This window comes from Anser cygnoides, chromosome 1 (assembly GCF_040182565.1).
Source record: "Anser cygnoides isolate HZ-2024a breed goose chromosome 1, Taihu_goose_T2T_genome, whole genome shotgun sequence".
NCBI classification, from domain to species: Eukaryota; Metazoa; Chordata; class Aves; order Anseriformes; family Anatidae; genus Anser; species Anser cygnoides.
The window spans coordinates 50,270,563-50,285,721 of NC_089873.1; the positions used below are offsets into that span (position 1 = coordinate 50,270,563).

Below are 15,159 nucleotides of genomic sequence, written 5' to 3' on the forward strand. Positions count from 1 at the left end.
TTGGCAAAACATACTGCTTTGGATATTTGGGCAAGAAAAAAAAAAAAAAGACATAAAAATATATTTATGCATTTTATCAAAGGTTTTTAAGACAGTATGAGGTTTTGGACAGCAAGATCTGAGATCGGAGTCTGAAACTAACATACTTTGCATGTTCTCATTTAAATATTGAGGTAAACACTGAGCATACATCTCTCTTTTAGCATAATCAGTTGCCTGAATATAAGGAGATGTGTCTTAACATTTTCATCTAATTTATATTATTTTATTCAAAGTGAAATTGTTTAATCAAAAGCGACCAAGACTCTCCTCCCTCCCACTCACAGACTACTGAAGCGCAGCTATTAAGATAGTCCTTAGGGACATAAACAATTGCTGCTCAAGTCCCCTCAGGTAGAAGATAATTCTGCATTTTGTGGAAAAGTGTTTACTTAATAAGTAACTCAAGGAAAGTTCCATCAAATACCTTAACTACTTTATTTCTCTTTCACAGAAAACCTGACAATTAATGTATGCAAAATCAGTGGTCCTTTTCAAAATTATTGGCTTGAGTCACATCCTCAGATAGCGGTTAGAAATGAAGCCCCTCCTCATTTGCAATTAGGATTTATATATATATAATATATATATACACATACATATATACAGTACTTAGAAATTAGGCCCCCACATAGGTTTCAGGGAAGAAAGACAAAAGGAACCTTAGCACGTATTTGGAACTGAACTTACACTGAACCCTTCATGAGCAAAAGTACTTTGGCACTTCTAATTTCCACCAGGGACTTGAGCTGGAAATGACTGTGCTCTAACAGAAAGGCTTTTCTTCTGGTATTTCCAGCTGAGATGCCAAGTGGAAATGCTGGAATCTGATAAGACAGCTTATTTTCATAGATGTTTATCCAGTTTTGACCTGAACTGTAAAATTTTAGAGATCTGGCTATCTCTGTAAACTGACATTCAAGTCAGTTAGCAGAACAATCTTCATTAATTATATTCAAGCATACATTTGTTGTTTTTATAGAAAACTTCTGTCTTTTCATAGAAGCCAAAACAGCTGAAATATCACTAGTATAGGTTAATACAATGGTGAAAGAAGGTACCTGATTAGATGGTGTTAGAAAATAGTCACTGATTGGCCTTCCAATCAAAAGGAATACATTTGAAATGTTCTTAAATTGAAGTGAGAAAAAATTTTACATTCAAGCCCTGGTGTAAAATGCAGTGAAATCACTAAAAAAATCTACTGTTAGATTTGGTAGTCTTTGGAACAGTCCTGTAAAGTTTGACTTCATTTATATTGCCCTTAACTCTGTTAAGTTCTTAAGTATTTTAACTTAAATTGTTACAGGAAGTGAGATCTTGTCCAGTTTCTTAATGGAAAAACGCTTTTCCATTCCTCATCCTGCTCTAGCAACACCAGACTATGATAGTCTGTATAAACTGACAAACTGTGATGCCTATTCTTTGAATGCATTTCTAAAACATTTATTTTGAATATGTGTTCAGTTCAAGAAAACTATACAAATATTATAGAATCATAGATTACTCTGAGTTGGAAAAGACCAACAAGGATCATCAGGTCCAATTCCTGAATCCACACAAGAACACTCCAAAAAATCAACTAATAATGTACCCTTAACGGCAAACTAAAAAGAAAAGCACTCTCTGACCTGGTAAAACAGCTGTGTATCATTGAAGGACTGAACCCACTAAATTATTATTGCAAACTGCTTGTGTTTGCATCAGTTTGTGAAACAATTTCATTCCCCTGTCCTAGGGAATAAAGCACTATTTTATTCTCTAATGGCTCCAATGGTTAAAATGAGACCTTCATATGACTATGCCTGATAATCCACAATCATGCTATGCTTTCTGCACCAGCCATTATATGGATATTTTCCAGTAAACTCTCGTTTTTAATATCCACTAAAATTATGCAATTTTTACAATCACTTGATCAGTTTATACAACACACCTGTCACAAATGTTCTGGATGAATGTATACTTTATATAAAAATTCACTCTGCAAATAGAACTATACTGATACAACTATAAATAAATACCTTCCATCAACAAAAATGAAGATTACAACTAGACATTTTTCCTTTTAATAAAATCTTAAGTTATTATAGCTTGTATCAGAAAATCAGCATACTAGACCAAGAATTAAAGAAAATAGCAGGGCAGAAGTTCATCCATTCAGAGCTTTCAAAATAAGGGCCACAAGCTTATGCTAATCAGGTCTTCTTACCTGTTGCCTTGTAAGAGACTGTCTCTTTCAGATGCAATGAATTAGAAAACCAGTAATTAATGTGCAAACAGAATGGAATTTGAAGCCAGTATAGCTATTAAGCAGCAATGCAGAAAAAGATATGGAGTAGAAAATAAATCATATGCTATTCTTACTCAAGTTTCAAATGACTTTAAAACCTCAACTCAATAACTGTAACTGGTTACTACTGCTTCCAGGATATCAAGGTTCAGTTAAAGTTCCTACAATATACTCTCAGTTCACTAACTTGGCTGAAAAGAAAGAAATCGCTCCTTTAGTCTCAGCAAGTACCTTCCTCAGACAGTCTGTCATCTTTTTCAGATGTTCTTCAGGTAATTACCTCTCACCCAAGCAATGATCTCGGCATTTTATGCAGAAAGTATGAGGAACTCTATCATCTGGGCAATACGAAGCCAAAGATGTGTGGAGATGAATGGCATCACTGTATTTATGGTTGCACAGCCAAAGATGTCATACTGTTCCCTTTAGTGACTACATACATGATTTTAAATAAGATGGATGACATAAAAGTCTGCCATGACAAAGTATTTGGTTTCTTGGGTAAAAGAATCATTCCGATGTTAATCTTCACATAGGGTAAAGAATGGCACTCTTGGTCATGTCTATGCCCACTTTTGCCAGGAACCATAAATGTCACATAAATGATGCACCATGTGAAAAGTCACTTGTGACAGTTCTGAAAGAATCTGCTTGGACGTAAAATGTATTTACCAGCATCTTACCCAGCCAAAAGATATTGATTCAAGGATCAAGAAAGGCAGATGCAGTGTTGCTGACATTTTTTTTAAAGGGTCATATGCAAAATATGTCTCTGAGGGGCTCAGAGAGAGTTTCTAAAATGTTTTTCTGATTACTATCTTCCCTACCAGTGGTATATATATTTTCTACTGCCTCATTTACTTACACTGTATACCTGAACTCTCAAAAAGTCTGCTTTAAACCAAACCTGTTTTGGTTGGTTCATACTGCAGAGCTCTTGGGTTTCCCAAGAGTGCCATTCCAAACAGATAAAGACAGAGAGCCTTGAGCATGAGAGGATACTCAGTGACTACTTTTCTTTCTCTTTTGAAGTAGTGTAAGCACATAGTAGCTTTGATGAATGTACATAGGTATAAACTGTGTATAAAAGACATTTCTAGACTTCAATAACTAGGTTTGAAGTTAGAGCACCTATTAATTTGTTCCAGAGGGCAACTGCTTTTGAACCACAGAATGCATTTATATCATCTCTACTATGAAGTGATAAGCTGTGTAAATTCAAAGTACAGTGGAAAGTCTTAACTTTATCCATGCTTAATAATACACAGCTCTTGCATAAATGCTTTGGAAAATACTGGTGACATTGTAAAAAATCAGAGGATAAAAAAAGAAAAAAAGCAGAAGTTTGAGAAAAATTCTGACTCTGGGACTGTATATGCCTATTTTTATTCTTCATGAATGCTTACTGAATTGCTGTGTGCCATATTCTCTGAGCCTGGTAAGAAGTCCAGTAGCTTTTCATATTTTATTATTCAGTGAAAAAAGACATAGCAGGTTAGTTTAAAAAAATCACTATATTAGTAACCATTTATTACTAGGAATTAAACTACATTCCAAGTTAGCCTGAAGGTTCTCCAGGAGATGAATTAGCTATCACATTCTCTGTAGCTAAAAAGCCAAGAGTAACAAAACTAAGATAGGTAAGTCTACTGTCCACACTGTCGGAAGTGTAAACTGGCATGAACTGTTGTCTATAATTTCTTTTATTCCAGCTTCTTGAAAACAAGAGGCTAAAGCTAGATATGTTATATTCCCTGCCTTCAGGCTTACATGGTGAATGTTATGAAGTACTGCAATGAAATGGACAGAACAGCAACTACTTTGTAATTCTCTTTAAGGAATATAATTAAGGAGTAATTAAGGAATATTTAAGGAATAATGAAATTTAATAGCGGGTGAAGGGGGTTGCAAACAATACTTCTATGTCCAGCTAGTAAATATGGTTAAGGTCTGTGCTTAAAGTCAATATGGATGCAGTTTACACCACCAACAATATCAACCAACCAACCAATCAAAGAGTAGTACATACCAGCACTTATTTCAGTCAAATACCAGATTCTTGCCTGACACAGTTCAAAGGTAGCTACACTCACATTAAGAGGGTTATACTGATTTATACTTGCACACAGTCTGGACTTAGATATCATGCATGGTGATGCAGTCATGATAGTTGCAACTGAGAGTCTGAGGAATAAAGAAAAGGCAAAATGGTAAACCAACAGGAATGGTTTGGGACCTACCATACACTTATTCAGTATTTCACTGCCAGAATGAAATTTATTTATACAGATGCATATTTTTAAAAGTAAACCCAGCCTGAGTTTAGATTGGAAGACTGGAAGAAAAAGAAATGGCAAGTGCTATGCTGATTCACCGTTTACTGCAATAAAATATAATAATATAGCACAATTATAATAATATATCACTATTGTTACATTCATATTTTTAAGTATTCTATAACCAATCAAGCTAGATATTTAACTTTGTATTACCAACGAATTTCATGAGGTTTTCAATTCTTTGCATTGAATTTGCACTCCATATCTTACATGGAGTATTTTCTATATTTCTCTAATTGTATTCTTTCTTATTTATGATTCTTTCATGCAAACAGCTTTTTAAGTGTTCATCAGCTGCCTATTTTCCACTTGATGTCAATAATTCTTTATTCAGCCATTTATTATAATTATTTTCACTGCATCCAATGGGTGATGTCACTAAGACAAGAGTTATAATTGCAGGTGGGAAATGTAAAGGAGATCAAAAAGCTTTCAAGTAACAAAAATTCTCTATTTATGCAAGTGTTCTAAGAAACAAAGAAGGCAATAAGAAACAAAATAGGATTCAAATAGGAGCAAAATTATGTCTAAACATACGAATCTTCAAAGTTTAACATGGATTGTCAGCAGTTCTTTCAGAAAATCACATTCCTGAAATTGCAACTGTAGAACAATTCACCAGCTATACATGAATAAATATTTCTCTTTATCAAATCAGATTTATGGGATATTTTGCATTCTGGCAGATTATAATATATTTGCATATAATAGTTCTAATTTAGAATGCTTGAGTTATAAATAGATGGGAAATGCGGCATAAATTAAAACTGATATGAAAGACTGATATGTTTTCCTTATAAGCTGTAGATTGCTTACATGTCTAAGAGAAACCAAGCTACTCCACAGCTGAGGTTCTCTGAGGTAAGGATGCATTTGTTTTTTAAGGCAGTCCCAGTGCTCTTGAATTGTGAGATGTGCTATCCAAATTCCTCTCCATGTTAACTGTTACTGACCTTCAGCTGCAGAAAGCAACAAGTAGGGTGACTTAATTTGGCACCTGTTCAGGGGATTTCTATATAACCGAAGCCAAAAGCAATCCATATTTAGGTGGCCTGGCCTGTTCTCAGCACATACTGTATTTTATGTTGGATTTCCTTAGGAGATTGTAAGGGCAATGCTCTACTGGAATTCCTAAGTGTTACCTTTCACTTTTTCAAATGCCAAATGTGAGGTTGTTTTTACCTACATTTTTTCTGTCGTAAGAGTGGCATCCATAGGAGAGATTCCTCTAGTGCAGTAATTGCCATGCATTTTACAAAAAAAAAAAAAAAAAATCCTCGTAGGAATACACATTACTTGGGAACTAGAAAGGAAGGAAAAATATTCATCAAGTGAAACTACTCTTGAAGTGCAGATCTGACACTATCGGGTATGCATGTTCTATGGAATTTTCTTCCCATTTATTGAGGATAATCACAGGAAAAGAGCGTGGGTGGGTTGGCTCACATATAAAAAGGCATCTCTCAGCTAAAGGAAAAACAACATTTTAAAGCATAGGGTTTTGAAACAACCCATAAAACACAGGACAAAGCCAGAGTCTGTTCTCACACTAGTTTGTGTTGAAATTATTCCTCCAGTCTCAGTGACCAAGATAAATACTTTTTCAATTTCAGATTCTGGAGTTCTAGTACTCTATGTATTTTATTTTAACTTTTTTTATTATTATTATTTCCTAATAATTTAGAAATAATGATTATACATACATGTAATGGTTTTAAATTGTCCAGAATTAAAAAATAGCCATGAAGAGCTAAACAAAATTTACTTCACTCATTATAAAATAAAAAAGTGACATCCCAAAGCTTCAGATACAATTCTTATACCAGTAGTCTTTTACCAAGATGCATCAAATTTTTTCATGAAGATACAATCTACTAGCTTTAATGACTATAATATGTAACAGTAGAGGTGATGAAAACACCTTTATTTCTTTTCAGTTTCGCAGCTGTATGCAGCCTGTAACAATCTGCATAAAAGAAAAGGTAGGCATGATCTTCAGAGAAATGAAAGGACATAGTTTTGAAGCTTATTCCCCTACCCTACCCCCATAGCATTTTTACATTAGAGTGAAATATTCTTGAGCCAGCTGGTTGTTTTGTTCACATTGGCTTTCATTGCCTAATCTAGTGAATTCATTATAGCTCCCTGCCTGAGGGCTCAATTTTCAGCTGTGCTGAGCATGACCTATATCAGCTGTGGGAAAAACGAGGCAAAGGTTTTGCACTGGCTTCACACCTCCCTGCATCCACAGGAAACTGTGGGGACTGAGTCTCAGTGCAAGCTGAGGCAGACATGGCTGTGTTACATTGCCTTGCATAGGTTTCAGAGTTTGCACTGTTAGTGGCAAGTTTGCATGCCTTAACACAAATCTTGTGATGGAGTGTTTGTTGCGCGGTAGAATTTTCCTGAAAGTGACGTTGGCTTTACATCTGAGCAGGACTCTTCCAGACCAGGGAATCCTTAATGTATTCTTGCTGGGAAATGCTGCAGGTCTGCTCTTGCAGCCTAGAGACTTTTCTAGAATCAGAATTTGGAGCTGGATACATTGTTTCTGAGGTAACCAGTCTCTAATGTCGCTGCAACAAGTATTATAATTTTGTTCCTTGGTTACATGCTAGAGATATGCTATTACAGAGAAGCTCTGTGGCAAATGGATTTTATTTGCTCATGTGCTACAAAAGGACAAACAGTTCTGTGTTTTTAAAGCTTTTTGGATGAGATTAAGTGGTTGTGGAGACTGAGCTGTGTCCATTTTGTCCTCGCTAGCAAGTGGGTGGTTGCCTCCCACACTCACGTCACTGCCACATTTGGCAGCAATAACACTTTGGCAGCAATAATTTATCTAAGAGGTCCTAACACTGCAGTCTCACTTCTCCCTTTAAAAAAAAAAAAAATAATAATAATCTGCTGGTAGTTTATCTCTTTGCTTTCAGTTCACTGAGCAATGGTCTATGGTCAGTACTCACACACGTGCACAAACACACACATGTGCCCATCTCCTATGCACTGCAAGAAAACTAACTAAAACTTACAAATCAACCAGATAGAATGGTCCTAGACAAGTAAGAACAAGCAAGATGAAAACATCGTAAAGACCCCATGCTGGCACAGCACACTCTGACTCATACTTTCCAGTTATAAATGTCATCCATTAGGTTAAAAAAAAAATAATAATAAAAATCAGTCTCCATTCTGGGTTGTGTTTTTTTTTATTGCTTGCTTTAATAGCTCTGCTCTTCATCAGCTCCAGTGTTCGGCAGCTGATCCCTCTTGCCTTGGCTAAGGACATGTGATAGTTTTGCTGAATAGCTGCAAACATGCACTCTGCTGGGTACTAATAGCTGGCACATTAGGCTGTTTGGCGAACTGTGGCAGCCAAACAGAAATGCTTTCAACAGACTGATTTCAGTAAAGAAGTGGAGTGTTGGCTTTTTTGTTGTTGGTGGTGGTGGTTTTTATTTTATTTTATTTTAATTTTATTTTATTTTATTTTATTTTATTTTATTTTATTTTTTTTATTTTTTTATTTTTTTTTTCTCCCCACACTGCTTGGTGCCAGAGTTCTTAAAATAGTTCCCTCAGAGTTTTCTTGTTACCCATTTTGGAGCCCAGATGTAGGAAGCAAGCCAGCACAGCTGGTAGAGTCTGAGTGTCTCACAGATAGGGAAGGTTTGCATGGCTTTCACTTTATCCCTATTATTATTGTTATTGATGTTATTATTATTGGAAGTCAAGAAATAATGTCTAGGCTTGCAAATATGAAAGGTCTACCGATGAAGACATTTCCCTCCTGTCTTCACCAACAGGCCACTGCACTTTGTTATCTTCAGCACTTTCCTCATTCTTTCCCCTCATCAGGAATGTGGATTTAATCAGTTGTTCCATTCTGAGCTCACACTGATACCTGTGCTGAGTTACTGGAAGTGATGCACAGTGATGCTGTGATGTGAGCTCACACCCACAGCAGGCTGGGTATAAAACCAGCAGACTCCTTATACTTAGGAGTATATGTTAGATTTCTAATATATTTCTGCAAATAAAAGAATATATAGAGTGGTATCATACTTCCTCTCAGCAAGTTCAATTGTACACAACAAACTGAAAAGACATGATATGTCACCCAGTAGAGTTTCCTTATTGTCATCTAGTAAATGCTGGTCTGACCAGCCTTGGATACACAGTAACTTTCTTCCCCTAAGGAAGCAAAGCCGACCTCTGGAAGCCTATTCATTTCTGATTTTTTTTTCCCTGTTAGAGATTCACTGTCACCTCAGTACCATAGCATGAGGATGTTTCCTCATGCAACATGTGATAACTCCTACCAGCTTTGAGATACTTATAATTGCACAGTTCCTACAGGGTGGTTTTTGAAAAAAGCCCAGTCTGGGGTATTACTGTTATAGACTGCAGAACTCCATGTTCCTAGTACATCTGTGAAAGCATTTGGGGGAACAGTGATATGGGTGGAAGCAACTCTGATTCATTCTGTCTTCATATGAAAACAGAGGGAACAGTTGGCCTCTCCAAACTGGAATGATACAGATACAGAGATCTGAATATGCAAAAATAGCATAGCAATTTCTAGGAGAAAACTAAACATGTCTCAGAAATGTATTGGAAAACAGTGCATTAAGGTCCACAGGGAAACTTCTGAAAGGTGTAAAGGGCAACCAGGCAGTCAAATTACAGTAAAAGCCAGTAAGAGTCAGGTATTTAATCCCTGTTTATGCCTCTGGACATCTGTTGTCTTCAACAACTTGCTCTAGCAGGAAGTGTGTCCCTTACCATAAGCAACCTCTGACTACAGCATTTGTGAAGGAATGTCAGAGACTTCTGAAGGAGATGAACAATCAATTTCTGCACTGATTTAGGGCTTTGACAAAGTATCTCTGGCAGATGTTCCCTCATGGGAATATCAGCATTCAGCATCTTAGCTGATAGCAGTAAAAGTGGTCTTGCATGAAGATGCAGGTCTGTGAGTGGAAGCAGCTGACACATACATGTTCTTTTTTACCAGCACAGTTACAGGAACAGTAGCCTCCAGTAAGCAAACAGCTGAGAAAGTATTTCCTTAAACAGTTTCTGCTGTTTGCACAGAGGATATGAATACAAGTCCTTATACTCTGTACTAATTCTTGCCTGTTACTGTGTTCAAGCTTATGCCTATCTCTCTTCTCTCTCATTGTGTCAGCAGCTAGCTGCTGATGTTGGTTCTGAAGTTCACAGTAATTATATATAAGCAACACATGACTGAGAGCTTTAGATTAGCTCAGGCTTTTTTACATGCAGAGTTTTGTTACTGCATATCTCCTTTTCTAGGGAAGGATTAGCACCTGAGACTGGAGTTTTGAAGGTGTCTGCTGAGTCCTGGTGCTAGCTTCACCAGTTGCTTGCAGGAGGTATATGTTTCTATCTCCTCGAAGGGCTCCTTGGAGGCTTTAACCTATTCAGGGTTGGAGATTTTGTTGTATTCCTAAAGTGATATTTATGGTATCCAGCATCAGTCACTTAGAATTGTCTCACCTAAGCTTCTGTTTAGGCTCTCTGTAATAAATGGAGAGGGATAAACACCTTCACATGTCAGTTCTTCACATCATAAGTCTGAAGTATAAGATAGCAGATGATATTCCATGCAACATTAATAGAGAGGGCTCTGGTGGCTATCTAAAATTGAACGTTAAAGCTCACATGACTAAATCTATATGAGGTAAACCTTATTTCTTCTGTAATTCTTCTGTCATGAGTGAGCCCACCAGAGCTACCATACTGAAGCCTCTATATACCTTCTTCCCTAATGATTTTCTGCAAAGATCCTCATTAGCTCAATTACCCATAAATCTACCCATAAGAAAAAAGATCTCGTAATAGATAACAGATGCACTGAAGAGTTGCGTCTTGTGATCAATGAACACAAAATCCCAGCTTCATTAGAGCCAGCCCACACAGTCACATTTTTTATTGCTCATATGTAATGATCAGCAATTATTTGGAAAAAAAAAAAAAGTAAATTATTGCCACAATTTTAACATAATCTTATAAAGCAAAACAAAACAAATAAGATAAAATAAAATAAATAAAATAAAATAAAATAAAATAAAATAAATAAAATAAAATAAAATAAAATAAAATAAAATAAATAAAATAAAATAAAATAAAATAAAATAAAATAAAATAAAATAAAAAATCAACATGATTTACAATGTCTGAAACACCTGGGAGAAGTGGCCTGGATTATCCCTATCTACTTGCAGATTTCCATACTTTCGATGTTCTTAATCAGACCTCTTGTGTTTTCATCTTCCACTTTATTGCCTCTGCTATACCTGCTCCAAATGCCACACATCAGCCTTACTAGTCTAGTCTAAGTTTTACTTTCACAATATCTTTAAATAGAATGGGCCTGTTTTTCACTCATGAAATTTAGTTTCCAGTTTACTCCTAAGTTTAGGTAAAAGCTCCGTGATAGCCTTTGGGCTCATATGATATTATTTCTGTTCTGTCTGTTTAGATGTGCTCATTTTTATGGCACAAGTTTCTCTTCCTGTTGGCAAGTTACCGTTAAATATTTGTAATTGTTCTATAAATCCTTATGTGCCCTTTGTGTAATGATCCTCTCTTGTCCCCAAATGGCATTTCCTGTACAATCACATTTACTTAAGCAGTGAAACTCCTCCACTACTACCATTTCACTTGCCCCACTGTTTGCAGGTGAAAAAAATTAGGACACATCTACACAGATAGGTACAGACAATTACATATCCATTTCACCCAAACACCAAACTGAATACCATGTAGTTCAAGTTGTTTTGTCCTGTTAAGATTAAAATGTTTACTGGACTGGGAGTGGACTGAGCATGCAACTGTCTGGATCTATTCAACTGATCACAGTATTTGCATAGCCAAAATCAGAAGTGAACTGTGGTTTATTCAGAAGTATTTACAAATATTTTGTATACAATATTCATCATAATGAATAAACAGAATAATTCTGAAGATTTGTAGGATTATTTTTTTCTGGTCCTCTGACTCATTTTGCAAGTGCTGAAGTTATCTAAAGTGAAATCTTCCTCTATGAGGAAGCCCATAGCTTGTGAGACTTGAATGAAGCACTCTGTCAGTCCAATTGTAATATTTGGGTGCAAAGCACTAGGTTGTTTGCTTGCAGAGGTAACTTACAATCACTGTAAATTATTCTCAGCCAGGTGACGGGAAGGAAAAATTTATGTAGTTTTACTCAGTCTCACAAAGAACAGTAATAAAAGAAAATAATAAGTACTTCACAGTACTCATTTGATCAGATAAACTGGCAAAACATCTTCATGGTACGATCTGTTAACTCCCCGTAATATTAAAAGTTATCTAAGTGTAAAGACATTGCATTATAATAAAGTCCATCTCTCTCTCTCTCTTTTTTTTTTTTTTCCTTCTTCTATTCTTCCATTTCAGCTATATTTCTTGCAGCTTTTATATCTTGGTATCAAAAGCATTTGCTGAGACTGGTCAAGTCACACTTACAAGATGTCAAATTTTGATGCTAATTATAAGAGACTTTTAGCTTTCAACCTTCCCAGAGATAGCATTCCACAACAGAAACAGGTGCTTAAGTTAACCATGTGACTGACAAAGGTCTACTTCATTTTCACTGGTTAAGAGCAGCAATTTAAAAGCCACGTGAAAATTAAGAAGCAATAGTGGCGATTGTGGAGCATCAAGGCAATGCTCTTTGCAGTTCAATGAGAAGGGCCAGCTATATGTTGCACAAGCACATTTCCCAGAATATCTTGGCAGACTGTTCCCATGCAGCACGTTATGTTAGATTAATTTAAAGATACAAAAAGCATGGCTAACTTTAACAAGATCTGCATCCAACAATGTGACAAGAAATATGATTCCAGAGAATGGTAAAGTGAAAAATGTCCAGAAGATGAGGCACTTGGCTGCAATGGCTACTTACTTAATTAGCAATATCCCTGAACTAATAAAATCACCATACTATGAATCATCTTGCCCCAGTTCATTCAACAGAGGTGTCAATTATTCGATCAGTTGACATTTGTACATTTTTTTCCTCTACTCATGTGGTTTCTTTGTTGTTGTTTTTCTGTTGTTGTTGTTTTGTTTTGTTTGGGGATGTTTGGTGTTTTTGTTGTTGTTTTTGTTGCTGGTTTTTGGTTTTTGGCCTGGGCAGCCACAGCTCTCAGTCAAATCTTTGTCTCACATGAATTAGAATACAGGATCTTCTTGGCTCCCAGTCAGCTGCATTGTTTTCATTTAATAAAAAACATCAGTGGAAAAATTCACCACTACACAAAAGCAAATAACTTGAAGCACTTTAACAATTGTGTATTAGTGCTGGCATGCTTCAAAAATAACTGCTGAACATTGCTGAGAGGACTGCAGGACTATATAATTATTTATGACAAGCTTTCAGCTTTTTTTCTTCTCCTAAGTGGTCAGTGTTAGTTGAAGGCCAAACTAATACTGTGAAAACAAAGGAAGAAAAGCAGTAGGATACTTTTTACAAGACTACTGTCCTCCATCTTCATTGACCCATGAGTGACAATGCTAAGCATCTACTGTGGGAGAACCACTGTTCAAAGGTGCTTGGACTTCAGATTTCATAATCTGAAATCCATGGCTGTAAATAGAAAGAATGAAGAACCATGAATAGAAATGAGTAGGAAACAGTTTATTCCCATTCCAGGAATACATTCAAGTTGAGAAACAGTTTTCCATTCCATATTGGGATGAAATTGAGACCTTTCAACTTTTTCAAGAAAAAATAGAGCAAGCGAAAGCTGTAGCTTCCACCCTCCTCCTGTTGCTCCCCTTCTGATCCTCCAAAAGAGCCAAGAAATTCGGTTGCCAGTCTCCAAGGAAAAGAAGGCAGTTCAGAAGCCTGATTTCACCAGTCTGATCCATTCACATGACTGTTCTCAGTACTTGACAATCCTGTCATGCATTGCAGAAAAGTGTCCCAACCTGCAGGCTAATTTAGATAAAATTTATTATTTATACTTAAAATGGCCCACCCTAGAGCACAGATGCATTTCCAACAATCTTTTTTTTCTGATGTTGACGTATTCCCACTAAATATCTCAGAGCACATTGACTCAATTTCGGTACTCACCCCCAGCCTCTCTCTGCTGCAGGGTTGAGCAGAACTCACTGATTGTTTCAGCAGCCACTGCCACTAATAGGACCCTGATACACTTCCACATCTCACAGAAATTTGCATTGTACCTTTACTGTAGGAATTCTTCCACAAAACTGAATGAAAAATGTGCAGATAACCTGTAGTAATACTCATACAAAGACAGCTTTCTGGAGTACACCTAGGAAACTTGTTCTTATACTAAGAGTGTCCTCATTAACAGTATCCACAAGCAGTAATTCAAAGAGTAGTGTCCTGCTTGTTCCTCTATCTAAATATCGGCATTATATTTTGCTTGTATATTACTATCTTTGCTCAATTTCACTGGACTATATGCATGTCTAAAATTCAGCTTCTCCATAACTATTTGCAATGCTGTGGCCGTTGTTTGTCATGTCTTATTCATGCTGGAAAATCAGGAAGCTTGTAGAAATTGAAGTTTTTAATAATGTGCTAGCCCTTGTATTTTGTGATCAATAATAATAAAAAGATTCTTTGGAAGCATTTGAAAGATAGTCACCCTACATAATCATAGCCATTCTGTCACTTGCTGGGTCTTTTGTGACACAAAAATTAACACCAAAGTTATCAGATACTGTCAATTCAGGGAAAGTGAAGGTTGGAATAAAATTCCATCCCACATTTTTAATTTTCCAGACTGAACGAAGGGATCAATACACCTGTGGCTTTGGTATACAGGTTTATAAGGATCTTCATTTTACAAGAAGACACCAGTAAGAGTTTGAGGAAAATAACAAAAGCTGGTAATGGCACACTATCAGTTGCATTTGTACATGTTTGTGTGTTGCTGGAAGAAGTTAAACTATTGCAATGCTCAGTGAAATATGCTGTGAATGCAACTGGGTGAATCATTACTTTATCCCTGTTGTGTTTCTGGTGAAGCTTCTGAAACATTTCAGCCCAGGCAGTAAAAACAGCATGAATCTGAATTAATAAATTATTTTGTTTTGATGGGAAAGCTGTATATGTGACTGAAGTAAACTGGAGCATCTGCTATATCTACAAAGTTGGACAAAAGAAACCTCTTCCACTTCCTCCACGCCTTGCAGACAGAGAAGAAATGGACAAATACAAGATGAAGTTCAGTACTTGAAAAAGGTTTCAGGTACCCATAGATCCTTATCCAACAAGATTGCTAGATGTGCTTTGCTGCTTAATTCCTATTGACTTTTCATTGAGTGTCCTTAAATTCTGCTCCATTAGCATAGAATTTCATATTTTGCAGAAAGGCAGAGCCTGCCCTGAGGAAAGCATTTTTATAGCTCATATTGCCTGATGTTAGATTTGCTATAAGCTATGTTTCAGAGGAGGCT

The 15,159-nt window shown here is 36.3% G+C and overlaps 1 protein-coding gene and 1 long non-coding RNA gene across 3 annotated transcripts in view; one reads left to right on the plus strand and one right to left on the minus strand.

The window, feature by feature from the left end:
- Positions 1-15,159, plus strand: part of LOC136790586 (uncharacterized) — an 85,621-nt gene that overhangs the window by 33,057 nt on the left and 37,405 nt on the right. The window lies entirely within an intron of this gene.
- LOC106036886 (uncharacterized) overlaps positions 10,874-15,159 on the minus strand; it is a 221,985-nt gene continuing 217,699 nt past the window's right edge. Inside the window, exon 6 of one of the 2 annotated variants that reach the window (XM_066995339.1) lies at positions 10,874-13,660. In XM_066995339.1, the coding sequence (XP_066851440.1) occupies positions 13,627-13,660 (34 nt within the window). In that variant the 3' untranslated portion in view covers positions 10,874-13,626. The remainder of the gene's footprint in view (positions 13,661-15,159) is intronic. The other variant, XM_066995331.1, reaches the window with a different exon arrangement.